Source organism: Trichechus manatus, unplaced genomic scaffold, assembly GCF_000243295.1.
Source record: "Trichechus manatus latirostris isolate Lorelei unplaced genomic scaffold, TriManLat1.0 scaffold00027, whole genome shotgun sequence".
Taxonomy (NCBI): Eukaryota; Metazoa; Chordata; class Mammalia; order Sirenia; family Trichechidae; genus Trichechus; species Trichechus manatus.
Window position 1 is genome coordinate 13,748,436 of NW_004443963.1, and position 26,363 is coordinate 13,774,798.

General features: G+C 38.8%; 1 protein-coding gene across 3 annotated transcripts in view; it reads right to left on the reverse strand.

Moving 5' to 3' along the window:
• Positions 1–210: 210 nt before the first annotated feature.
• The window catches only part of RBFOX2 (RNA binding fox-1 homolog 2), a 357,084-nt gene continuing 330,931 nt past the window's right edge, over positions 211–26,363 (reverse strand). The window contains exons 6-15 of one of the 3 annotated variants that reach the window (XM_012554838.2): positions 25,557–25,649; positions 22,657–22,717; positions 19,387–19,440; positions 19,173–19,265; positions 17,902–18,034; positions 14,175–14,214; positions 9,227–9,258; positions 4,050–4,138; positions 3,494–3,566; positions 1,630–1,785 (exon numbers count right to left, since the gene is read on the reverse strand). In XM_012554838.2, the coding sequence (XP_012410292.2) occupies positions 1,731–1,785; positions 3,494–3,566; positions 4,050–4,138; positions 9,227–9,258; positions 14,175–14,214; positions 17,902–18,034; positions 19,173–19,265; positions 19,387–19,440; positions 22,657–22,717; positions 25,557–25,649 (723 nt within the window). In that variant the 3' untranslated portion in view covers positions 1,630–1,730. Of the gene's footprint in view, positions 1,786–3,493; positions 3,567–4,049; positions 4,139–9,226; positions 9,259–14,174; positions 14,215–17,901; positions 18,035–19,172; positions 19,266–19,386; positions 19,441–22,656; positions 22,718–25,556; positions 25,650–26,363 lie in introns of all 3 variants that reach the window. The other 2 variants (XM_023729025.1, XM_023729024.1) reach the window with 2 other exon arrangements.

Genomic DNA, 26,363 nt, shown 5'->3' on the forward strand with positions numbered 1-26,363 from the left:
CATAACAAACCAAAAACTCCATGTCTCTGAATTACTCCCTTTAGCAGCTATCCCTTGGGTGAAAGGTCACCCTAGTACCAATGTGAATAGACGTGGGAGCCAAACAGACCGTGCTTTTCTATTTTCTAATGCCTTCGTTCTGGAAATGCTGCAGGACGCTTGCCTGTATCAGTAAGAGCTGACAGCTAGGAGAGAAAGGCTTTCTCCCCTACTCTGATAAGATACAAAGTTGACACCAAAGAGCAGCAGCAGTGACTCACTGCTGTGGCCGCCCAATGGTGAGGTCCTTGCCACTCAAGGCCCTCCTTCCAGTGCGGAGGGGAGCAACCCCAGGGGCTCTGTGGTTTGTGTCCTGTAGTGTTATGTATACCAAGTGATCCGGGTGCTCAGCTGGGTGTCTTTGGAGGATAACGACAAGTGGGTGGAATGGCCACGAGGACTCAAGACTGTGGATGGAGGTGACACATAAAGGCTCTGGAAGATGAAAATTCCTATGGCTTTGGAGCTAGTTCAAAGTGCCTCTGCCTGCCCTCACATGCCCTAATCACCAAAACTTCCAGGGACAGCTGACTTAGGACTTTGTGCTTTATCATTTCCCAACAGATGCTTTATTATATTTTGTTTACACTGAATTTACAGATGCAAGAGAAAGATAAGGAACATCAGAGTGACTTGCCAGACATCTTCTAACATCCCTTTTCTCTTCCTCACCCTCTGTAAGGGCTCTCAACAACTTGTACTTCTAGTCCTCAAGCTGTGTCCAGACACCGGGGGAACATCTGGGCACTGGCTATTCTTCCATCCCTGGGTCCTAAGTTCCTACATCTTGGGGACATGGGAGCAGGGTGTTAACAGGACAGATGAGCTAAGCGGTGGTTCCATTAGAGGGGAAGAAGCCCAGCAGGAATGCTAGGATTACAGGAAAGAAAAGAGTCATCTTTTTCATACTCCAGAGTTCATTCTGAGATAGGTTTCCTCATGAGGTGCTTACTATCCACAGTCTGAGAGCATGTTTGGAAATATCAATACTATAACTCCAAAACGATGCCAACTCTCTCAGGCTGCGCATGTAAGATGATTGTAAAAAGAACGGAGAAGACAGGCAGAAAGAGAAGAGAAAGCGCCTTTTTAATTCTCCTGCTTTGCAAGCACAGATTCCTATTACCTATCAGCTTGTGGATTCCAGGCACAGTCAATCAGAACTACCTGCCAAAGACCAGAAACTCAGAAGACTAGAAGAATATCCTGTTGCAGAAAGGAAGGAAAAGAACATCTCTTCCACTTCTGCTTGTCCCCCAGCCATTCAGCACCAGATACACTTTGGTGATTCTGTCTGCTGATTTCTGATCAGATGTGTTTATCAGCCCTAATGCCTCTCCTTCCTTATTTACTGCCTCTTCCGTGATTGATAGAATAAGCTAAGCACGGACATACAGACATGGAAATGCTTTTTTTTTTTTTTTTTTTTTTTTTTCACCACATTAAAAAAAAAAAAAAAAAAAAAAAAAAAAAAGCACAATCTTTGGAACAAAAGAATTAAAGGCAGAAATTTAAAGGAAAAATACATATTCAAAGAACATAGTGAGGTATAAAAAAGTATTCTTTTTTTGTGGTTTTTCTTTTTTTGTTTGTTTGTTTTTCCTCTTCATCTTGCTATAGAGTTCCTCTACTAGTAAATATTGCAATAGCCAGGCCTCATGAACTGGGGGGCTGTCCCATGTGCAGGGGTCTCACGTCACTTCAGTAGGGGGCAAATCGGCTGTAGCCACCTCGGTATAAACTTGCCTGCAGTAATTAAAGACATAAAAAATAATTAAAAGGTTGATGAGAGAAAGATCAAAAATGAAAATGAGAAGTGATGTGGAAAAATAGCTTTCTTTGAAGCCTCAAAGCAATGGATCAGCTGTGCCTTGTGTGGCAAGCCTTTCCAGGGTTCAGTCCAGAGTCCAGCACACTCACTGCTGACCTGGTATTCTCAGAGACAATGGTGGCTTCTACTGAATTATGTAAATTTTGCTTATTTTGTTATTTACGAACTAGCACAGAAGGAACATTTAATACAGTTTTAAAAACTAGATATGCAAATAGCTTGATTTTTACAAGCACGACTCTCTTTACCTTAACCCATCATTACAATATTAACCTCAAACAGTCAGCTCGTACCTTCTTACACAGCCCTATCAATGGTATACATTTTACTTCTGACCACTATCCTTGCCATATGCAGCCACATCCCAGGTTCTAGATGTTGCTGAATTTAAACCTGAGTCTATCTTTCAACTAACAAAATCTATTTCCTCTACAATCTATAAAATACTCCAAACTAGGTTGTTTTTTTTTGACATATTCTAGTTTATATATATAGTTGAGGTTTTTAACTGGGCTTTATTCCTTTATCTTTACTTAAAGACTGTTTAATCTCTTTTTCAATTAAAAATTCTTTAGGAATATATCTTTCCCCTGGGTCATTCTTTTAGGACAGGTCTTGTATCATTTTGGCATTGACTAAAACCCTAAGAACTTCAGTTGCTGTCTTTATACTGTGTGTCTCTACCTCAATTCTAAACAAACATTTCCCCAGGACCCAATTACTTCCTCTCACAAATCTTCATCAGTAGTAATTCAGTGTGAAGGATGACAGACTCTCTCAGGTTCCTTTAAGTCTTAAATGTTACACTTCATTCTGACTCCCTCTCAAACAACGTCTCCCGTTTTCAGAGGCAGGCGCCCAGCTGCCTTTTGGATCAGAGTGGGTGCCTGCCATTTAGAGCTGTCTTTGTGGACTGGCCTGTCTTTGTAGTCAGGGAGTTTCCATCACTGGAACTGGAGGCATCCAAGCCAACATCTGATTAAGCACGAGAATACTGCAGTGAGAATTTGACTTTGAGTAGGGGAATTATTCTAGATGAGTTCTATGAACTTTCTATATGTCCATTAAAATATCATATTGTATTGATAACACAAATGGTAGTGATAAAATATCCTCAATAAAGCTATTGTTCACTTGGCTATTTCAAGTACTGTCTACCAGAAGGCTTAGGCATAGCAGAGTTATCCTATGACACCTGCATTTGAAGCTTATACACATCAAGTTTTCTGAAAAGGTTACTGTGAAAACTAGAGAGCCTTAAGCCCCCAAGTCTTTGCCGACACCTATCATGCCACTTAGTAAAACCATGCACAGGTACATACTCAACATCTGAGCCAATATAAAAAGTCAACCTGATCCTTCCTTTCTCCACCAAATGATGCCATTACTTAGGGCAGACTGTCACTATTCATTTCCTTCTGCCATCCTTAACTAGGCCATGTGGCTCAGACTGTAACACGCACACAAAGAGGGTGATATGAAGCTTCCAAAGAGTCCTATGTGGCTTTAATACTCTGGCAATGGAGGAAGGGTGGAATTTATTACCTCCCTAGATCTTTTGGAGTCTGTAGGTAAAGTCAGAAAGTGTAACATGGTTTAATAAAAAAAGGTGGATGTACTTACCACAGCGCCAACTCCATAGCTAGCGGCAGGGGCAAGGGCATGATAGGGGTCTGCTGTGTACACCCTGCCATAACTGGAAAGAAGAAATATAATCAGAGAGATATAGGCCAGACTGTGCTCTTAAAAAAAAAAAAAAAAAGAAAGAAAAAAAAATTGAGGGTTTACTGTGCTGATGATTTGTGAGTAACTTGGTCTTGGACAGCTATTAGGAAACTGGCATAATGGAAAAACATTCCTATTTCTTTTCCTAAATGGAGAAACTCTGAAGCGCTTCTATAAAATGGAAAAGAAGGGAGCTAGAGATGAGGAAGAGGGAGACTGGGGTCAAAGCCAAAGACTAATGAATGAGAGAGTGACAGCAAAGGAAGGAGTCAGCACCACGTGGCTTTTGGCAGGAGAAGGGCAGTAGGAGAGGCGTCTGGAAAGCCCAGGTTTGCAGGCAGCCCGATGTGCTAAGTGCCTTTCTGGAAACGGCGAAGGGAGGAAAAGGGGGTGATGTTTTGAGATGGTACAGTGCTCACGGCATCAGAGATCACCTCGTGCCTTTTCTACATACCCGTCGCTGTAAGCTGCTGCAGCGGCTGCAGCCGCTGTGGCTGCGGTTGCAGTAGCAGGCTGTGCATATCTGTAGGCTGCATATCCACCCTACAGGAGAGAAGAGAACTGACTTTACAGATACCTCTCCCCCCAGATGCACAGAAAAACACACACCCACCAACACATAGACATACACACACACACAGACACACGGACAGACACACGCATGGGAAGAAAATGTTTCAAACTGCATCAGTCTGCATGTTGTTCCTCTGGTAGAAAATTAAGTTCCACCCAATGTAGGGATTTGCTTTCTGATTTGTGACAGTACCAAAAATAAACTACACTGGCAGCAAATACTGAAGTTGTCAAGGGTTTCATTTGACTTGGGTCCACAATCAACATCCATGGAAGCAGCAATCAAGAAATCAAACGACGTATTGCATTTGGCAAATCTGTTGCAAAAGACCTCTCTAAAGTATTAAAAAGCAAAGATGTCACCTTGAGGACTAAGGTGCACCTGATCCAAGCCGTGGTATTTTCAATTGCCTAATAAGCATGTGAAAGCTGGACAATGAATAAGGAAGACCGAAGAAGAACTGATGTCTTTGAATTATGGTGCTGGCGAAGTATACTGAACATACTATGGACTGCAAGAAGAACGAACAAATTTATTTTGGAAGAAGGACAGACAGAATGCTCCTTAGAAGCAAGGATGGCGAGACTTTGCCTTATGTACTTTGGGCATGTTATCAGGAGGGACCAGCTCCTGGAGAAGGACACCATGCTTGGTAAAGTAGAGGGTCAGTGAAAAACAGGAAGACCTTCAATGAGATGGACTGACAGTGGCTGCAACAATGGGCTCAAACATAGCAAAGATTGTGAGGATGGCACAGGACTGGGCAGTGTTTTGTTCTGTTGTGCACACGGTCGCTATGAGTCAGAACCAACTTGATGGCACCAACAACAACAAAACCTGTTCTCAAATTTAAGAAATGAAGATATGATTTTGGATCTGTCTTAATGCAGTCTCTGTTGGAACTCTGAACTGGGAAAGTGTTTATAGAAAGTTGGGAGAACTTTATCTGACTGACAAGAAGTGTAAATTACAGAATTAAAATACATTAAATTTATATGTGCTAACTTTAGGTACTCGGATGCTACTCAGATTGATTTATTACTAAGAGACTATAGTATATAATAGAAATCTCTGATATAGATCTATGCTCCATCTGGCCTAACCCATATGCAAAGAGGCTAAGCTATTCATGCAACATTTAGAAAAAAAAAAAACAATTTAGACCAGGGGTCAGCAAACTATGGAGCCTGCCACCTGATTTTGAAAGTAGTTGTGACAGACCGCCTATGGCCCGCAATGCTAAAAATATTTACTACCTGGTCTCTGACAGAAAAATTTGCCAACCCCTGATCTACACCTCAGACTGAGGCAAATCAGATCACAACTACCTGGGGATCCTTCGGCTAGATTCAAATAGATCAGGAGGGTCGCCTTCACCCCGACATTTATCTCCATTTATTTTCCTTCCCTAAAAGGTTCTGAGATTCTTACATACTAATCTCATAGCAGGCACTGGAGCTTTTCTTCAAATGGCTCAAACACCCCTCTCAGTCCTAAAAAGTTTCAAATCGCCACATGCTGCAATTCCAACTCAGTCTAGATGAACCAGATTCTCAAAAGGTTCTAGCTCTGCCAGGGTGAACCAAATGTACTCCTCTGTGAAGTATTTTGGTGCCAATCACAACAACAAATGCCACATGAGACAGGCTATCTAAAAAGTGGCAAGCCCTATTTTTTCTTCTTATTCTTTATCTTTCTAGAATTCATCTACTTTACCTAAACTTAATTAAGATGTGGATTTTTATGACCACCCTTTCACTACTGAATATCACTATGTTCAGGGTCATTTTGACACCATTTCTGTGGTGCACATCAGCACACATATTATTTGTTGGCTAAGCGCGTTCATTCCTCATGGACATCTGATGCTTTTTGTCCCATGCTTTTTACTTTCTATTCCTTCAATTGTTCAATTTTAATAAATCTGTAAAAGAAATGTCAGATTTGCTTCTGTATCATTTCTTAGGATTGTAAACAAGTATTTTCTAATGGGACCCTGGCTCTTTTCAGTCATCTGATAGAGCACCTTCTAGATTGCTACCACTTTTATTTCCATTCAAATCTTATTTTGAAAATATTTATAACTTCTTATGGGCTTCTGAAGGTTTTTGCTTTCTTTCTTATGTAATTTCTGCATTTTCTCACTGAAGAAACCGCATTTTGAGGGCACATTTACTCTTGCTCTTTAGGTCTATGCTGTTATAAGTCATCAGAAATAGCTTTGAATGTACGTTTAAAAAAATCCCTGGTTTCAATGGTCATGTATTATTCCTTCTTAGTTACTTATAGTGAATGACTTAGAAAACTAAACATTTCCTTCTCAATTTCAAACTCTTCCACATATATTCACGCAAATAAGAAAATTCTAATTAATATTACCATAAACACTGGCAATGAAATCGTAATGGGTAGGGACGCGGGCTGTCCTCATTAGTGTGGAGGTGGGTATCCCACCTGTCATGCGGGAGGACCAGGGTTCGATTCCCTGATGGGAGGCAGACACCCTTTCGGAGCCCTGGTGGCGTACTGGTTAAGAGCTCAGCTGTTAACCAAAAGGTCGGCAGTTCGAATCTACCAGCCGCTCCTTGGAAACCCTATGGTGCAGTTCTACTCTGTCTGATAGGGTTGCTAGGAGTTGGAATCGACTCGACAGCAATGAGTTTGGTTTTTTGTTTAGGGACATGGCAAGCACGTCAGGGGCTGTCTGTGATCAGCACATATCCTTGGAATTCTAGCTAGGTCTATGGGAACTGACAAGCCAGACTGATATGGGCAAAGCTGTACATCCAGGCTGCAACATAATATACTGCAGTATATAGAATTAACTAAAGTATTTCTTGACCTTATTTCTTTTTTTTTAAACTTCTAGGAAGGAAATGAAGCAGTAAAAGCATTTGCTAAACAGAATGAAATACTGATCATGACAGTGGACGTTTTAAGCTTTAGATGAAACTTGAAGGCTCATTTCTTCATTACAACTAGTTCACTACAATCAGTTTAGAACGAAAGTGCTAGCGTGAAGCCTATAGCAGGGCTATCTTTAGTAAAACTTCTTTGTGAACACAGATAATTCAGCATTATGTGGTCTGTCTCTCTAGTACAGCTCCCGACACCAAATTAATCTTTAAAAATTGAAAACATCAAGGTAATAAAAGCAGTTAAAGCCAGATTTGTGATTACCTAAATAAACACATAAAAACAGGAGCTCTATGCTACAGAACTGAGGCAGACATCCTCATTATGAGATCAGAGGCTCAGAAGTTCTGATGCAAAGGGAGATTTCAGACCCTACTCTCAGCAAGTCTCAGAAAAGATACTGGGGTTACAATCTCTCTGGGTATTGTATCAAGTCATGGTTTCAAGCTGTATGACACTGATTCTCGAAAAAAGCAGTTCTGAGTGCAATTACTGAGCGAGAATTGTTTCCTCTCACTTTCCACTGCCTGCAAGAAGCCATCAGCACATTATTTAAGGAATAATATTACTGCTAACCAGAACAATCCAAAATGGACCAGACTGTGTAAAAAGGGCTTCCTTCCAAACAGAGGGAAATGGAGGGAATCTATCTGAAGTAGTTTCCTTCTTCTCTGACTGAACTCTGACTTTGGAGTTTGAATTTGATGAGATTTTCAGTTACCTGAGTTAAAGAAAACAGGCCAAGGATGCAGATTATTATTGACAACAAAAGGCTCAAGAACACAATAAGCATTAAGAAAAACTACATTTATAGTTTTTTTTTAAAGGAAGTAATATTTCAACATGTCTACTCTCCTAATTATAATAATGGTGCTATAGAGAGGTCTTAAAAAGGAGGGCTATGTTTAGAATAGGAACCCTGGTGGCACAGTGGTTAAGCGCTCAGCTGCTAACCGAAAGGTGGACGGTTTGAACTCACCAGCTGCTCCACGGGAGAAAGACGTGGCAGTCTGCTTCCGTAAGATTCCAGCCTTGGAAACTCTATGAGGCAGTTTAACTCTGTCCTATAGGGTTGCTATGAGTTGGAATCAACTTGATGGCAAGATTTTTTTTATGTTTAGGATGGATACATACTATCTTAATAAACTAATCAGGTAATTCATCAATGACTCTCAAAAGATTAGAAAAATTAAATGGGATATCATGGATATTCTTAGGTAATATTCTTATTCCAAAGTATTTCTGCTACAGCTTAAGTTGGTTATTTGATAAAATAGATCACAAAACATAAGACAAAGAAAATTCAGATTATCTACTTTTATTCTGGATTTCAGGGTGCACTGAGATTCTAGGATGAGAAACGGTTTTCCCAACTTCCACTTCTACTAGCCAATCTGAAGACTTTTACAGAACATGAGAGCAAAGTGCAGTTTGAAACACCAAGGTTTTCATTACTGTTTCTTAAGTTTCTTCAAAAGAACGGGGTGGGGGGAGGAGAGGAGGAGGAGGAGGAGAGACAGGGTTCAGGCGTGGGGAGGGGATATGGCGTCACACTTATTAACCACATTAAAAACTAAGCATGCCAACATCTGAGCTAAAACAACCAGCAAAATCACCACGTTCAGACTGGTATTGGCTAACTCTATCTATCCCAGCATTCTCTTGGGACAGCGGTTTGCCCTAGGCTCTACCACAAGCTCGGTGAAGTACACAGCCTCAATTACTAGAGCGTGCAGCCACAACAACCTGGTATTACGGAAACAGTCAGTCACCACTTGAGTTAACATTCCATACCCTAACGACTGGCCCCACCCCAGCCCAAAGAAATCATAAATCTTGCCCACCCTAGCCCTGGCCCACACCACAATGTTAATAATTATAACAAGCAGTAACCCATCTGTTATATCAGAGAAGGGAACAGAGACTCCACTGAGAGATTTAGAGTGAGATGTTAACAATTCTTCAGCTGACTGCACAAACAAACAAACAAAAAAAAAAAAAGAGGAGAAATAATTCATTTGGAGGTATGAAGTCATGAGATAGCTGATGTGTATTGCTTTTAACCATGCACTGATGCAAAACTGAAGCAACCATTAATAATAAAAATTAAAAAGAACATATGTATTTACACACAATCAGACCTGTTTGATCTGAAGCAGTTTGCAGATTCTATCTGTGTGTGATTTGAAATAAAACAAAAAATGGGGATTAGCATGGCCACAGCACATCCTTATGCAGGAGGGCACACACACAGACAGCTTTTTGGAACTCTGATAGCTGGATAAATTTGGTATGGCTAAGCCTGATCCAAACAGACACACGTCACTTTAAAGAGAAAGACTTTCTTGTTCCTTAGTAATTAATTCTGAATGACTCCTAGTGCTCAGATTGGGGCAGCCCAGTGCTACACGACTGCCCTTGTCAGCCATCCTGACCCTGCCAACATGGCCCAGCCCTGGCCTGCAGCACCCACTTGTACGCTTACCCTCTGCAGCACTCCTTCTGACCCCATGTTCTTCTGAAATATTTCCTGTATTTAAGAATTACCTCTTTTAACATATCCAGAATATATCCCTGCCTTCAACTTCCAGCTTTTCAAAGGAAAACGCTATTACCTTTAAGAGCCTTTTCCATAGTGACTTCTGATGCTGTTAAAATAAGATCTCAGTTTTCCATGGTTCAATATCGCCTCCTAGGGATTTTCTACTCCACTCTGAATCAGTTTTGTCATCAAATTAACTTTATAACGTGGCCACACTGACTACATGACTTTTCTACACAGTTCTGTAGCTATGTTTTAAACTAGGACAAAATGGAAGGGTTCTAAATATCATCCCTGCTAGATCTGGCCTGTAACTACATCTCTATTAGCTTCATCTCACATGGGTAGACTTCTCTCCTGTCTTGATTTTAACCTTGCCTTTACTTTTATTATCTTTTTGTTTTAGGTTTACATTAAAACAGGACTTTGGTGAGCATGTGATGTCAAGACACCTTCTTTCTACCTGCAAGACAATGACATTACGTGACATTGAGAAGAGGGGGTATTTCAAGACCAGCAGACAGAATGAAAGCTTGTTACCTACATGTGGTGCATAGACCTATTATTATCTATAAATGCTGGCAGACCAGGCTCTGGTACAGTGTGGCTAAGGAGCAAGGTGAGTGTGTGTGAGAGGGGGTGGGAGAGAAAGGCAGGTGCTGTGCTTCAAATCATTACAGCAGAGGAGAGAGAGATCTACTCCAATTAGCTTGGGTTTCACCCTGTGGGTCTGGCAATCATCCTATTGGTACATGATTCTTACATCTTCCTCTCCCTCACTTCCTTCCCACCGCAGCTGAGAACCACTGCTATTTCCATGAGAGATGTGATGCTCTTCAGTCTTTAATGAATTAAACCTTTCAAATACTATTTCCCCAAACTCGTTCATTTCTAAAATCTCACCGGGTAGCTACATAAATAAACTAACTGGATTATGAAAAGCCATTGATTGTTTTCTTTTTCCTAGCAGCCAGCTATCAGCGAACTTCCTGACAGTGTGTGATTATCCAGATGACCTCACTGTCCTTCCTTTAAGATGAAAGGAAAGGAGGGCAAGGGAAGTAGACAGCTCAATTTCAGAGTCCCAATAGGCCTAGATTTTTAAGGCAACTTTAAATTCATGTAGCAGCATAGTCCAATCACTACTATGATTTCACTACAGGTCTCAATCTGGAACTCAGGAGTCTTATTTAGACAGAGTTCTACTTCCTCCCTTTTCTCATTTCTACCACAGTAGTAAGAAAATGTCTTCAACTGCTAAGCTCTCCAAATATACAAGACCAATTTAAACACCACGGATAAATGTGACTGACAAACTAAAAGAGGTGGCAGGGATGGGACAGTGCGTAATACACGCCTGGTGTGGATATGTGGCAACGGGACAAGAGCACCTAATTTTGGAGGAAGGGCCACTGTGTATGAAACTTGACTGTGTGCACTGCTGAGGTAGCAGGGCTTAGATCACACGCTCACAAGTCTTGATTGTCCAAAAAAGCCTCTGTTCCCATCTCTAACGTGGAGCTGGAATGGTTAGTATAATTCAATTTTTTTCACTGCAATCCACAATCTGATTGATTGGCAGGTCACACTGGCACTCCTACCTGAGGTATTTTAGCGCTAATGATTGGTTCCTGTAAGACTATTCTATAACAGAACACAGGAAGAGCAGTTCAAAAACACAGCTGTGGAAGGAAAACAATCATACAAAAAAGCCCACTAAGGGGCCCACCAGCCTTTTCTTTCCTTTAGATGCAAGCATGCTTTTCACAGGATGAGAATCAGAAGCAGTTTGTTATCCCATTGAAAAAGCGAATTAGGGTGAATCATGCCTTGTCTGAGTCGGAACTGACTCAACGGCAATGGGTTTGGTTTTTAGTTTGGATGCCTTTTCTACTGGTAAAAAAAATGGAGGGGGGGGGGGCGGGGTGGACACATTCTCTGCCACACTCCCGAGGCGTATCCTGCGGGGTCGCTTTACAAATTATGGACATAACTGCTAGATCAATTCTCCAGAGAGAAGTGTGCGATAAAAGAAACAGAAAGGAAAAAATGGCTAGCAGGGATCACTGTCTCGGAACAGAGCAGGGAAAGGGATTAACTAAAACCGCCACAATTAATAGTCTAAATTAATATAACTAAAACAAAACTAGCACCTTAAACTCTTTTCCCTTGTGTCTCATCTTCAAGCTCTGGTTCAGTGCACTTTTTATACTAGATAAACCCACCACTTTTTCTATTTCAAATCTGCATTTCTGTGGAAACAACAACTAAACTTGAACTGACAGATTTCCACAGACGAGCAGATGTACAGACAGAAGCAGAACAAACTCAAGGTGAAACGATAGGGCTGTTTGTTTATTAAGAAGACTCCTTTTGCTCTCTCACATATTAGAATAGGGAATATAAAGTTTAAAAGCTAGAATTATATTAGGCCTAGGTCAACAATTACCTCATAATGTATGCTTGTTCTTCACTAGTGGGCTTGGATATTATTTCAACACTAGTGACCAACTAGCATAAGTTTAAGACAGAAATTAAGAAATGATCATGACGTTACTATTAATTCCTTTCATCAGTGGGGGTCACTAGTCAAAAACAATATTCTGGCAATGTCATTGAATTAATTCTATTTAGTTTGATAAGGTAATCCAGATGGAAGATTAAAAAGAAATTGAAGAATATTTTCTAGATGGGTACAGAAAAATCACCTCTCTCTTAATAAAATCATATATTATGAACTAAGAAAATGAGAGAACTGTAAACAAATATTTGTTTGGTTGACTTAACAAGGCGGAAGTGGGCTATACTTTAAAAAACCCAAATAAGGAAGATATTAGAAAGAAAAAAAAAATCCCAAAATAACTTAAGAAATAATTCAGATGGAAAATGCTTGCTCTAATAGACCAAATTTCAAGAAAACAAATAACAAAGATGAGTTTCATGACACTATGGATACTAATGTATATGGGAGAATGTACATGCTAAGATCATATACAAATACATATATTTAGAAAGGTGTCATTTGGTGTAAAAGTGGGATATATTTTCCCAGCCCTCAAGTTTCACTGTGAGCATGGGGAAAAAATACCTTTCATCACCCCCTGCAAACAATCTGAGGAAAGAGGTGGAGTTTAATTAAAGTACAAACGAGAGGCAATGAAATATGGATTAGCTGGGTTTTATGCTCAGCTATAAAAGTAATTTGTGTCATTCTGGGTAAGTCACATCTCTCTAAAACGTATCTGCAAGTTAAGAGGGTTAGACCAAATCAGGGCTAAGGTTCCTTTAAATATTTCTTAAATTAAGGCCTAGTTTGACGGCCTAGTCCAAATAGCACAGGTGTGTACAGTCACTTGTACCTGAGAGGACTGTATTATCCTAGCTCTAATTCCTGCAATACACAGAGCCTCTAATGCATTCTGAAAGTGCACTAACATTTTTAGATAGCCACAGAATCTCTGGTGGACTGTGGAAATAGTTCACTAAAAAGGTTTCCTTATTGATTTGGGGGAAGTAAGGGGGGAGAAAGCATTTCCAGACAATTCTAACCTATTCCCACAGAATAATTTTATGCTGAGAAGTTTTTCTTGTAAAACTGTTTCTTAATGACTTGGGTGGTTAGACCAAGCTTGCTTTCAGAAAAAGATCATTTGGAGAAATCCTAACAAAAGACTTCAAAATTCAAACTTTCATTCTTTGTTATTTTGTCCATAGTTTAAATAATATCTGACAAACTAATCATGGACTTTAGCTATAGCTAGACAGTTTAAATAATGGATTGCAGGTTAATATGGCTGGTAGAATAAACAAATCTTGTATAATAACCAAATTCTTGTAAGAAGAGTCTAGGTTGCTAATTATGCCACTTACTTTCCCTTAGATAGCTCTTAAGAAGAGACCTGCTGGCTGTGGACCTTTTGATAAAGAAAGCCTTTAGGCACTGAATATATGGCATCCTCCTACTACTACTACCCACTCTCAACTGGCATCAGTTCCTTATCTCACTTTCACAGGATAATACTCTCTCCAAGTATGTAAAAGAGGCAAACACACAGTTCAGAAAGCTTATTGCCACCTACATAAATCAAAGCTATAATGATCTAAAGAGGGATGTGAAATGAGAAGAAAAGCAGAAAAAGGGAAAGAGCCGGTTTAAGGCTAAGCTAGTCCCATTATTTATGTGTGCAATGACGTGGACAGTAATAAAAGACTTTAAACCTGCTGATCATCTCACAAACAAATCAGTGGTACACAGATCATCTGTGGGTATAGGGAAGGGAAAAGAATATGTCCAGTAGACTGGCCCTAGCCATGATCAGGAAACCCAAAGGCTTAGTTTTTGCACCCAGGGGCAAGCGCAGTGGCAGAGAAGCATGCTTGCATTCTTAAATATATAAATATATATATATATATCCACAAGGAAAAAGAAAATAAAAATTAAATAAATTATATTAAATAACAAAAAAACAAAAAAACCAAAGAAACAGAAAAAAAAAGGCTGGCTTGTCAGGGGATGGGGTTGAGAAGGCCCCAGTGTGTGTACTTACATAGAGGTCAGCACCGTAAAATCCGTCCTGGTAAACCACACTGCAGAAAATCCACACAAAAACAAAAACAAAAAAACAAAAGAACAGAAACACATTCCGGTTATTGAGGACGGCAGCATGCACATGCGCTCTACACAGGCAGGTGATGTATGAATCCGTAACCTGGGCTTTTGGGCCATGGTGAGTCAGTGAGAAAGTGTGATGGTGCACACGCACATACACAGCTCTAGGACATGCGAGGACAGGAGAGGTGTGCACAGCTGGAATGAACAGCCTGGATCTCTGGTCATTAAAGTAAAGATTTAAACAATAAAAAGCACTTCCAGAAGGACCTGATATATAGCTAACAAAAAATCTAGTGGATTGGAAACATCAACTTTTCAAATCCTGAGAATGTTTTAATAAGCTGGCACTAGGAGAAAGCTTTTCTTTAAAGAGCTTAAAAAGGGGAGGGGAAGGATTCACATGAAAAAGATGAACCCAAAGAATTCCAATACGGCAGGACCTGTATACAAAGTATGTTTCAAAACTGTGTGGAGTATTTTGGTCACATCGTAACGTGTAACTTTTTCCCTGATATCCATACATCACCTGCTTTTTACCCTGCACATTAGACATGCGATAAGATTTGGCTGATCACACAAGCATGCAAAGTATTATTATTCAGCATTTTAAGAACCAATGCAACACCTCAGAAAAACAAGTCAATCAATTCTGACCAAAGTAAACAGATAAATGTAATTAAAAAAAAAACACAACCAAAAATACCCACAATGCATTGCTTTCACAAGCAGAGATAATGAGCTAAAAGGTTAAGGTGATTGGTCCAAGGTCTGAGAATTGAAAGGTGCAGTGGGGATCCCAGATAGTAACAATATAATCCACAGTGGGAAGGAGTAACTGGAAGATTTTAAGGGTTCTTTTTGACCAAAAGAGTATTCACGGAATTCTGAAAAATGCAACTGAGAATTGAAATTCTGGGCATGACCAAGGATTATTACCCTGTCTATTTAAAAGAAGAAAACTGAGAAGGTAGCTGGTTAGGAATAGAAGGGTTGTATCAAACAAACAAGGCATCACAATTTTTTTTTTTTTTTTAATTCTGACCAACACTATACTACAGACCTCAAATCTTTTGAGGTATTTTTGTGCATACAGACTTTCCCCAAAACATTACTTTGGGACCAAAAGACATGGAACAGCAGTACGGATAAAAGACAAGACTTTCTTCTTTATAGCTATTAAATCAAGATTTGACTGTTTTAAATTAGTGGATCTGCATATCATTTATTCAACTAAACAAGCTGGAAAATTTCACCGCCACCTTCTCTGTTATAATAAACAAACGAGCAAGTCAAGTCATCAAATTGTACTTTTAACTTGAATATGAAATAAGTTGTTTCTTACAGGTAGCTGAAAAGTTTCTGAATTCTATTTCCAATGACATTTTGTTGTGTTTACATGATAGTATGGTCACACTTTGTAATGCCTCAATTGTGATGTGTCTGCATTATACAACAGGCAACTTCAACTTGTCTTTGATGTTTATTTAGCTAAGCTCTATCCATTTTTATAGCCTCCAACAGTCTAATCTTAGAAAGTAATTTGCCTCTAAATTGCATTTTAGTAAAAAGGAGACTTGTTCATAATGACATGGTTAATAAAATGAAAAGCACTGAGACCAAGTGGCAACTAATTAACTTTCAACTATTTCAGTAAGGGGACATAGGTAAAGATTAAAAAACACTCCTCCTATACAGAAGAATGGTGGTATTAAAAATATGAATAAAATTTACCCTAAGTTGTATGACTCACTGGGAATATTCACCTAAGTTCTGAAAGAATTCCAATATTCCCTGTATCAAATGCCATAAGGAGGCTAGAACACAAGGATTAATGATGAAATTAGTTTACTAAGTTGAAAAGCAATTCCAGGCCATTCCCCATAAAATACTGGACTTATTCCTTGCCATCTTCCTTGCAAACATGTAGTTTAGTTAATAAAAAAGAAAACATGGGAAATTAGGGTTCAATGTAATACACAGAAATTGATGTGATTAGACATATACTAAAGATAAAAATACCTTCAGTAAATATATACCTGACACAGACTTGGTAGCGCGTGGGCTCTCAAGTTTGGCCAATACACTGAAAGGACCTACACTCAGTAGAAATGAATTCAACAACTTTATAAAGTAACTCAGAAATGTTACATATTAAAGAAGTCCCACGTTTCTGGTGAGCAACCTCTTTTTGCAAACATGACAGCAAACTATCCAGGACTGAAATGGAAGACGCTTCATGAACAATTTTCCTAGTGTGTGGAACTTCCAACAGGTTCGTTTTTATGTTTCACTTGAATATGTCTTGGTGAAACAATACTGCATCTTTACTCATTTATTTAAAAAGAGATATCAGAGGTTGAAGGTCAAAGGTCAAGTTGAGAGAAAAAAAGGACAAAACTAAAAGTAAGTTATGGCAGAAGATGGAGATGATGGAATGCATGGGATTTAAACATTTATAAACTGCAAACAAAAGTTAATTACTAAAGCAGTTCTCTTCTAATGGCGTTTGCAGCCTGCCCATTTTAACATGCATACTTGCCTTGTCTAATAAAAATGCTTTAATTTTGTGGAGTGAAGGGATCCCTAAATGGCTTGGCCATTTTGGTTTCTAAGTGGATGCTAAATCAGTACACCTCAAGGTTAGGCCAATTTCGCCGTCAGAAAAGGACCTACAAAGGAGGTTCCCTTTACATTTTAACCAAGTAGCAGCTAAGAGACTTCTTTGCCACTACGTTTATTCCTCAGAAGAATCTGGAAAAAAGCCTGTCACAGGCAGAGAAAAGATGAAGAACACAAACGTCACATCCTTGAAGAGAGAAAGTCCTTGGCACAATTGACTTATAGAAGTCCACTCTTTATAAAATTATACATTTTAGGCTCTGGCACTGAGAAACAACTAAAAACAAAACCTGTCATCTTCACTCCTTCTCCCCCATTCAATAACAAAGGATTTATTTGTTGCTATGGAATCATTCCACTGCATGAGACACCCTCCATACAAAATCAACAGGTGAAGGATGCTCAGCTTAATTAGTTGTTTTACCATCATTCAGAAGCCAACTGCAGTTTAATTCCTCCTACTTCTCCCTTTCTCCCTTGATTCAACTGGACTTGGTTCATCTTTGAATTAACCTCTTTTAATCCGTTTCCTACAAAGAAAGCAAATCCATTGTGGGTAACTAGCTCTGCTGCTCACCACCCAGGCAATGAAACCCAAGGGGCGGACATATGTGATAGCCTCAGCCCCAAGAGGAGGTGGTGAGAAGGGGGTGAACACAGCAGATGCAGCCTTGAACTACAATCTGGATCTCCTATTTTGGTTCTCTGCAGTAGTGTTAATCCACATTCGTGCGATGCTGAGTGAACTCCATGCCAACACACTGCTAGTAAACACAAGACGGTTCTGGCTACTATCTTAAGCCACTACTATGAGGGCTTAAGGTGGCCAAAATGAAGATTTATATAATGAATTGACATTTTGTTACATTCTGATGGTGGTATATTTTGGTTCTTGCCATCTAATCCGTTACTTTGCAAATATTCACTGGAAGTCTACAATGCGGCACGGCAATATGCCAGAAGATATGAAAGGGCTATGGTATTCTGGTTTTGTCCAATTGCTTATTTTGGAACCGTGTCTGATTCTGGAATCTAATGCTTACCCTGGGTAGGCGGGGATGGCTGTTGGAGGTACCGCTCGGACTGCACCATACACTGTCCGCCCTCGACCCCTCAGATGGGCTCCTCTGAAAGCGGCTGCTGTGGTGGCTGCAGTTGGGTAAGGGAAACCAGGAACTAAAGGGAGACCCAAAATATGACAGAAATTTCAACTTGCATTCAATAGCAAGTATACAATCACAACTCACTTTGCAACAATTACAGAAAAGATTAGAAGATATATGCCACATCTTTTCTGAAAAGGCGGCACACATATTATTCAATGGACCTCCTATCCTGAGTCTCAAAGTAAGAAAGAAATGGAAAGAGAGCTCTAACATGCAAAAAACTAATAATTCCATGCCTCAATCATCTGGAGTGAGTTTTCTCTGCTTCTTTCCAATTTTGGCATTACAGTGCAACCTGGTGAGAAACTGGTCAAAAAGCTGTGAGAACTACTGCCATAATAAGAGACAAGACCTTTAATTTCTGTGGGCACTTTAAATCAGACTGATATAAACTCTTCAACTGGTCAATTATTAATTTTATTTGAAAACATTATCATGTGCATACAGTTATTCCTCAACAGAGTATTCTTTTTGTATTTTTACATGGTGCCAACCTCCAAGGCACACAATCATCTTTAGACATTTCATTAGTCAGCTTCATTCTTTTATCTAAAAAGTTTTAATCCAGAAACGTAAGGTGGGAGGGAAACTCTTCCTCCTCGTAGCCTTTTATCCTTTAAGGAGGCAGACATTTCCTAGGGTCTATTTTAAGTATACCATCCTCGGGAAAGCATGCAGAGGCATTGATTCCGTGTCCACTGAACCCAGCTTAATTACACCTCTTGCTGGAGCAAAATAGCTCAGGTCAAACTGACTTTAAAGCTATCAACAGGGCTGAGAACAAATCAACAATACTGAAAGTGCCTCTACTAGAGGGCTCAAAGCTGACTTGCAAAGAACATGTATAATAAATATATACCACAAAAAGTACTCCTTTTGTTTTCTTTATTGCCAAGTACACAGACTAAAATGTTCTTAATATGCCCTCACCCACTCTACCTTTTCCAGCTATTTTTACTTTGTGGCAATCTTAAGATTTGGTCAAGCAGATTCTAGCACAGGCTAAGCAGGACGGGGCGTTGTGACAGTATTATCTCTTTTGAGAATATCTCACTTTCAGTATGTATTATACTAGGAAGAGAAGACTAGGGCATCATTGTTCCCTGACAACAGTCAAAATACATGCCAGGCCAACATAGGCTACTTACTGATTAAAGGAATGTAAGTGTTAATACCCCCTCTTCCTGATAGGGGCACTGCCGCATCATTGCCTAGGGAGACATCTGCTTGAAAGCTGGATGCTGATTACATTTAAAAAAGAAATTTTAAATATGAAATGGTTACAAAGGAATAGCAAATTGAAAAACAACAGATGTTATAGCAGTTAAATAGCACAAATGGAAACATTAACTTAAATACTACCTGCATATAACTCGGGGCCATACACAGCTCCAACTACTGGGCTTAATTTCCAACCTGAAACAGAAGAAATGATAGTCAGCATTTAAGACAACATTGGAAATTTATAAGAAAAGGGAGCCATCAATCCATGTACCAGTTGGCTTCAGGCATCTCTGGGTTTATTCTGGCCTACTACCAACTTGCCTTTAGAATGACAGCTGGGAGGGTTAAACATATTAGAGGGTCATGACATTTCTAGATCTGATTGTCTTCAACAGGGGAGAGAGAGGAAGAGAGAGAAAGACCGGGAGGTAAGGAAAGAGAAGAATGGAGAGGTTATGAGAGAAGGAAAAAGAAATATAAGTAAATATTGGGGTGTGGTGTAGTGGTTCTCAGAGAACAGCCTCAGATAACCTAGTCTTAGTTTAAGAAAAAGGAAAAAAAGTAGAATACTTCATTCTGTACCATACTGTCATGCAATTTCCTATATATTATCTCAACACTGTTTACTGTTCTGGTTACTTCATAAAGGCGTCCTCGGGTTGAATGCAAATTGACCGAGATCTTTGACTCCAAGTCCAATTATACCATGCTGGTATTCTGGGTAAATGGAAATTTGGTATTCTGGGTAAATGGAAATCCTCTTCTATTTTGCGTTGGGCTTTAACAATTCTAAATCACAAAGTCAACAAGGAAAGACTGCATACAATAATAAAATTTAAGATAAATTGCCAACTTCAGCGCATGGCTTTATTTTGTAATGAACATATTTAAGTTAATCAGACTTTTTAGCTAACGAAGGATACTAGACTGCTATTGAACATGAGATTAAATATTTATATATTTAAAAAATTTACAAACAACATTATATGTGATGTTACTTTTTTCCCTATTTTTAATAAGAATATGGTAAGAGTTAAAAAAAGTAGTACTGCCCACTAACAGCTAATTAGTAGAATTCTATGTAAAAACTTCAATCAATAAATATTTGATTTTCATACATAAACAAACAAACACATCTACATTATTTTTCCAAGGCTCCTTGGCTTACTTCTTTTATATTGTCTAAAGTGCCTAGCACTATGCTACACTACTCTATAAATATTTGAGTGCAAAGAAGAAAAGGTCAATTCTGTGGGAATCACCAGACTTAAATGGCCATAAACAATGACATTATTCAAGAGAAAACCTATTCATTCTGAACCAATTCAATCTATCATTATTTTATGTCCTTATCACGGTGATGCCTATGCCTCTTCATTATTCTACGTAAAATTTTGGCAAATCCTGGGTTCAAATCCTACTTGAGTTGTAAGAGCACAGATGTTCTGCAATGTCAGACAAATCAAGTGATTTCAACCAAGAATTCACCAGAAGGCATCCAGCAGACTCTTCTCAGAAAGTGCGGCTCCTTTCGGCTTAAATATTAATCTGGAATAATATTTTTATAATCATCTCTTTCTTTCCTACCAACGGCACTATTTCTTGAGCTTCCCTTTAAATCTGCACAAGTTGAAATGTTGTTAATAATATCTTAAGTATATATTTAGTTTAGTACAATTTACAATGTACTTTCACAGACGTTTATGTCATTTGACCCTCACAAAACCTAGAGAGAGATAGGATAAGTACCATTTCTGTGACCACAGGTAAGTACTATACTTCTCTGGGCCTCATTTCCTAAATAATAAGCTGAGAGGGTTGGATTTTGATGACTTGTGAAAGGATTGGTGCTAAAATTCTGTCAGCCCCAATTTACAGATATGAAAACAGAACATACAGATTAAGAAACTGGCCCATTGTCACACAGTAAAATGAAGAGTCAAATCTAGAAGTAGAATTTCTGTCTCCTGAATTCCAGTCAGAAGCTCCTTCCACCACACTATTTTTCCTATGACCTAAAGAAAATTTAATATACTTTGCCTCTCCTTCCTACTGATTGTGAGGGATATACTCAATAATAATATACTTCTATTTGATTTGCTGGAGCCCTGGTGGCATAGTGGTTAAGAGCGTGGCTGCCAACCAAACGGTCAGCAGTTCGAATTCACCAGCTGCTCCTTGGAAACCCTATGGGACACTTCTACTCTGTCCTACAGGGTCGCTATGAGTCGGAATCGACTCGACGGCAACAGGTTTTGTTTGGTTTCGGTTTATTTGATTTGTTAAGACATTACTAGCATATACTGCTACACTCTAACAGTATTCTCAAACTTTTAAAGAAGAGCAGACACTCCCTCTTTTACAGATAAAATCTTATGCAGAACCCCAAAATGTACAACAGAGAATGCAGAGTTGCTCAGATTAAACTAGAGCTGGAGGTTTCAGGACCCACGCCATTCAGTTTCCTCTGTTGTTTCCCGAAGATGGCTCTGTAGAACAGAGTTTACAAAACCACTGTTGTAATGTAATACAGATTAAATTACATTCTATCTCATTTACAGAACGTAAGTCTAGATTAAATTTGACAACTGATGCAAAAGTTTTGCATTTGTTAGACAAAATCTTCATAGAAAAATTCCTTCTCAATGAGAAACATTTATATAATTCACTATATAACATGTAATCATGGAATAGAAAATTTCACACAAACACAAAACACAGCTGTTACCTCTGGGTCACATCTTATAAAGAAAGCAAGGGGTCCAGAATTATAAAAGTAATTAAAAAATACTTATCCTTATTGCACTCTTGCTCAGATGAGTAGGAATCAGTAGTAAAGGCCAGAGCTGGTGGGCATCCAGGGGTATTATGAACAAGCCTAACCTATTACAAAGAACTACAGCTGAAAAAGAAGATGCCCAGAGTGGGATCTAACTTTGGTAGATGTTGTTGTTGGGTGCCACTGAGACGATTCTGACTCACAGTGGCCCTGTGTGACAGAGTAGAACTGCCCTATAGGGTTTTCTACACTGTGATCTTTATGGGAGCAGATTGCCAAGTCTTTCTCCCGTGGAGCTGCTGTGTGGGTTCAAACCGTCAACCTTTCAGTGAGCAGCCGAGTGCTTAACCTTTGCGCCACCAGGGTTAACTGGAAATCTCAAGCGACATGTTTGCACTAGTATATAAGATGAGTTTTACTGAGAATGTAATATACCTCAATAACTACAAAACTTAGCTTAGTTCTAAGAACAAATTTAACTTGTAAAGATAAAATACCCCTAGGTAAGAGAATACTTGAATGTAAATTAACTGTCTTAAGACAAATCAAGAGAGATTCTTAAAAGTTTATGAAGTTTGTAGATTTATACAAGAATAACATTCTGCTGAAGGTGATCTGTAATCTCTTACCATTTGCATATGGTGTGACCATCTTCTTATTGGTCATTACTCGTGCGGTAGCATTATTCACCTAAGAATAAAAAGTAGAAGGAAGGGGCAGGGAGGAAGTAGACCATATTAGGGAACATGGAGTTGCTCATCCAATAACACAATACTTAGTTTAAAATGTAAATTTCACAGAGCACTGATTTAAATAATTAAAATAGCAATAATAATATATACAGCTTCAATTAAAGTGCTTATTAAATGAGGCTAACGAGAGTAAAATGCAGTTTCTTGGTCTCCAAGTGGAAAACTCAAGCTACTTTACCACTCAGGACTCCAAAGGAAAAATACATTTGCAAGTTCTCTGGAGACCACTTAAACAGAGAAGTCTCTCCATTAAGGAAAATATGAAAAAAAGTAACTAGGAAACAACTCTATTTGTACATGAACTTTGAAGTTCATTAATAAATCAGAGGCTTGTCACGTGGGTCATGAAATAGATTTTCAGGAAGATAAGAAAATAAATCTATTGATTTCATCGGTTCTAATGTTCAGCATTTGTTGATGAACCATAGTTTGTGTAAGATTTTACTGTTTGAGGTTAGTAAACAAATATAGGAACATAGATTCCTATGGTGATAGTCTCTAGGACCATTCTGAATTTTCTAAACTAAATGGTCTATTCATTTAAGAACAAAGTTTTCAGAAGGCCTTTAAAAGTAGGTATTAAAAGTGTTGAGAAAAAGCTATTTCTTTTGTTTTATGGTGCTCTCCACCCTCATTACAGAAATGCATAATTTAAAGCATTCTCAGTGCTTGGGCAAGTAGGTATTACTAAGACGATGCTGATGAGAAGACAAATGGAGCTTAGAGGCCAGGGTCCTGCAGATCAGTGTCAGAACCAGACTCAAAGCTCTAGCAAAGAAGGGAAAGCCGCACCATAGAACTCAATTACATGCTGTTTTGTCAAGTCTTAAACAGGCCAATTTTAAAAAGAATTCTAACATATATAAAATATAACCATGACTTATTTTTCCTCTTGGAATTTGCATTGTGCCAAATTTGCATAGTGATAAATTTGCTTTTCGAAAAGATCAATTTTAAGTAGAATTGGAACTAAAAAAAAGTTGGAATATGTCTTTTAGGCGTTTTTAGTAATAACCCATCTCTGTGAAGAAGAGTGTGAAACTCCATTTACTCAAGTTTGACTCACCAAATAATATAAACATTTCACATTTAAAAAAGAAAGAATGGGATACAACAATGATGAGACTGACAGCATGCAGTTAAAACACACACACACACAAATAAAGAAAAAAACAATCAATTTTGTAAAGAAGGGAGAAAGTGAGGAGCGAGGTTCTCACGGACAATGATTAGAATGGAGCAAGAGCTTAAATCAGCTGCTAGAGCAGAATGCAACCAAGCACTTAAAAGGAAAAATGGCCAGAATCAATCAGAAACCACCAGTCAGCAAAAGAGACCAATAGCTGCGTATTGATGGGGAAGGTAGAACAAGGAAAAGGAAAGGGGCAGACACTTGGGTAAAGAGAAAACTAAGGTAAGGGTAAGGGAAAGAAAAGAGAAAGTCAGGAAGGGAGTCACGGGCAGGAAAGAGAGCTGTCAAGAGCAAAGAAAGAACAGTCATAGCTACAAACAGAAGGTTTGGGAAAGAGGAAAAGTAGGAAAGGAAGTAGGGACAGGAAGTGCATTAATAAGACCAGCCAAACTGGGGTTGAGTAACTCTGAGTAAGATGTGCAAGGGGGAAAAAATCACCATGAAGTCAGTAATCAAACAGCTCAGACTGCTACAAAACAATATGTACATCCAAAGTCCAGGCGGCATCACTCAACAGCATTGAAAATAAAAGGGGGGAAAGGAAAAGGAAGAGGAACAACAAGTCAAATCACATTTTGTAGTGTTAATGTGAGATGGCAGATGGACTTTTTTCTTTCTTATTTAATTGTTTTGTAATTACATTTTTAAAAGCTTCTTCTCTAGTGCTTTTGTTTCACTTACCGCCAACGGGTACCATCGCCAGCATTGTGTATAGTTACCATGGAAAGAGTGAGTCAAGTGAAGGGCCCTAAATGCTAAACCATTGGAAAGGGGGAGGAAAAAAAAAGCAAAATATGCAGACATCTTACTCAAAATGGTGGCTTTTATACTTAATACTTTTTAAAAATTGGGAAAGGGGAAAGGAGCCAGTTAACCTTCACTGCGTTATTAAAAAGGGCTGGTGAACACCAGGTAGCTGACTCAACCATGCTAACATTACATTTGCCAGCCAGCCATCAAACCCTCTGAAGGATTTTATCTGTAAAGATTTCAGAATTAACTGTTGAAATTCTTGATATTTGAATATATCAACAAACAGCATGAGCTTCAGATTCTTTCCTCCCTCCCCACAACCTCTACCATCTTCTATTCCTTGCCTACCACACGCACATGGAGGCAAACTGGCCTCCCAAGAGAAAGAGGATATTGGCTGGCCCACTGATTCATTACAGGACACAATGTTATAAACTGGACAGTTTTTAGACATTTTTTCAGTTAGGTTTGTTTAGGCTTGATCACAGGAATTCAGAGTCTAGCAAACTGAAGCAAAGGAAAAAAATCAAGAGCAGAAGGATGAACATTTTGGAGGAAGAAAAAAGTAAATAAAAACAAATAAACACATACATACACACACAAAATCAAAATTTAAACCCCCAAACAACCAAAAATGAGGGAGAGGAGGACAGAAGTGTTACTTTAATACATTTTAGTGCAAGGTGAAGGACAGACACCAACACACATACACGTGTGTGCGTACACACACACACACACACAAGACAGGGTTCCAAATGTGAAATAAGTGAGGCAATACACAAAAAAATAAATAAAAATATAAACCAGAAATTGAATTATTGAAGACATGCACCTCGATTTTACGGCCCTCTACCACGGTGCCGTGTAATTTCTCCCTGGCCCTGTCTGCATCAGCACTATTCTCGAAAGTTACGAACCCGAATCCCTGCATGCAGCGGGAGAAGGGGGGGAAAACATGCACATCGTTATATTGAAATACTGATCTCTTGGTAAATAGAGAAAAAATATCACAGCATGAAACTGACATCAGCAATAACTCAGCAATACTCTCCCAAAGTCACATTTTTGGTCCATGCATATTTTATAGAGGGGAATTTAAGTCAATTAAAAAAAAAAAAACTATAATAATTGTAGTAATAATTTAATTAACAACAATAACAGTAATAAAATAAAACATAACGCATGTGAGGCCAGACCAAAATTAGGGTATAGAGCTACTCAGGTCAAACTAGTCAATTAAGAATCTGAATATTTTTGAATGTCCTACCTTCCTTTCTTAATCCATGCTGTTCATATGTCCCTATATGTAATGCTAAAGTATACTTAATTAAGTTGACCCTTTAACACTCCAAGGTCATTATTCTCCAGTGCCTTCTACATGAAATCTGATACTTAAGCATAATCAATGTATAATGAGATTTTTCAGGGGGTCTAATCATTTTAGCTCCCACTTTGCTCATTGCTCACATCACTATTAATTCCTTTGGGAACAGGATAATTTTTTTTTTTAAATTTTTTTTATTGTACTTCAGGTGAAGGCTTATAGAACAAATAGTTTCTCATGAAACAGAAGTACACATGTTGTTTTATAACACTGGTTAACAACCCCACAACGTATCAACCCTCTAACTTCTCAACC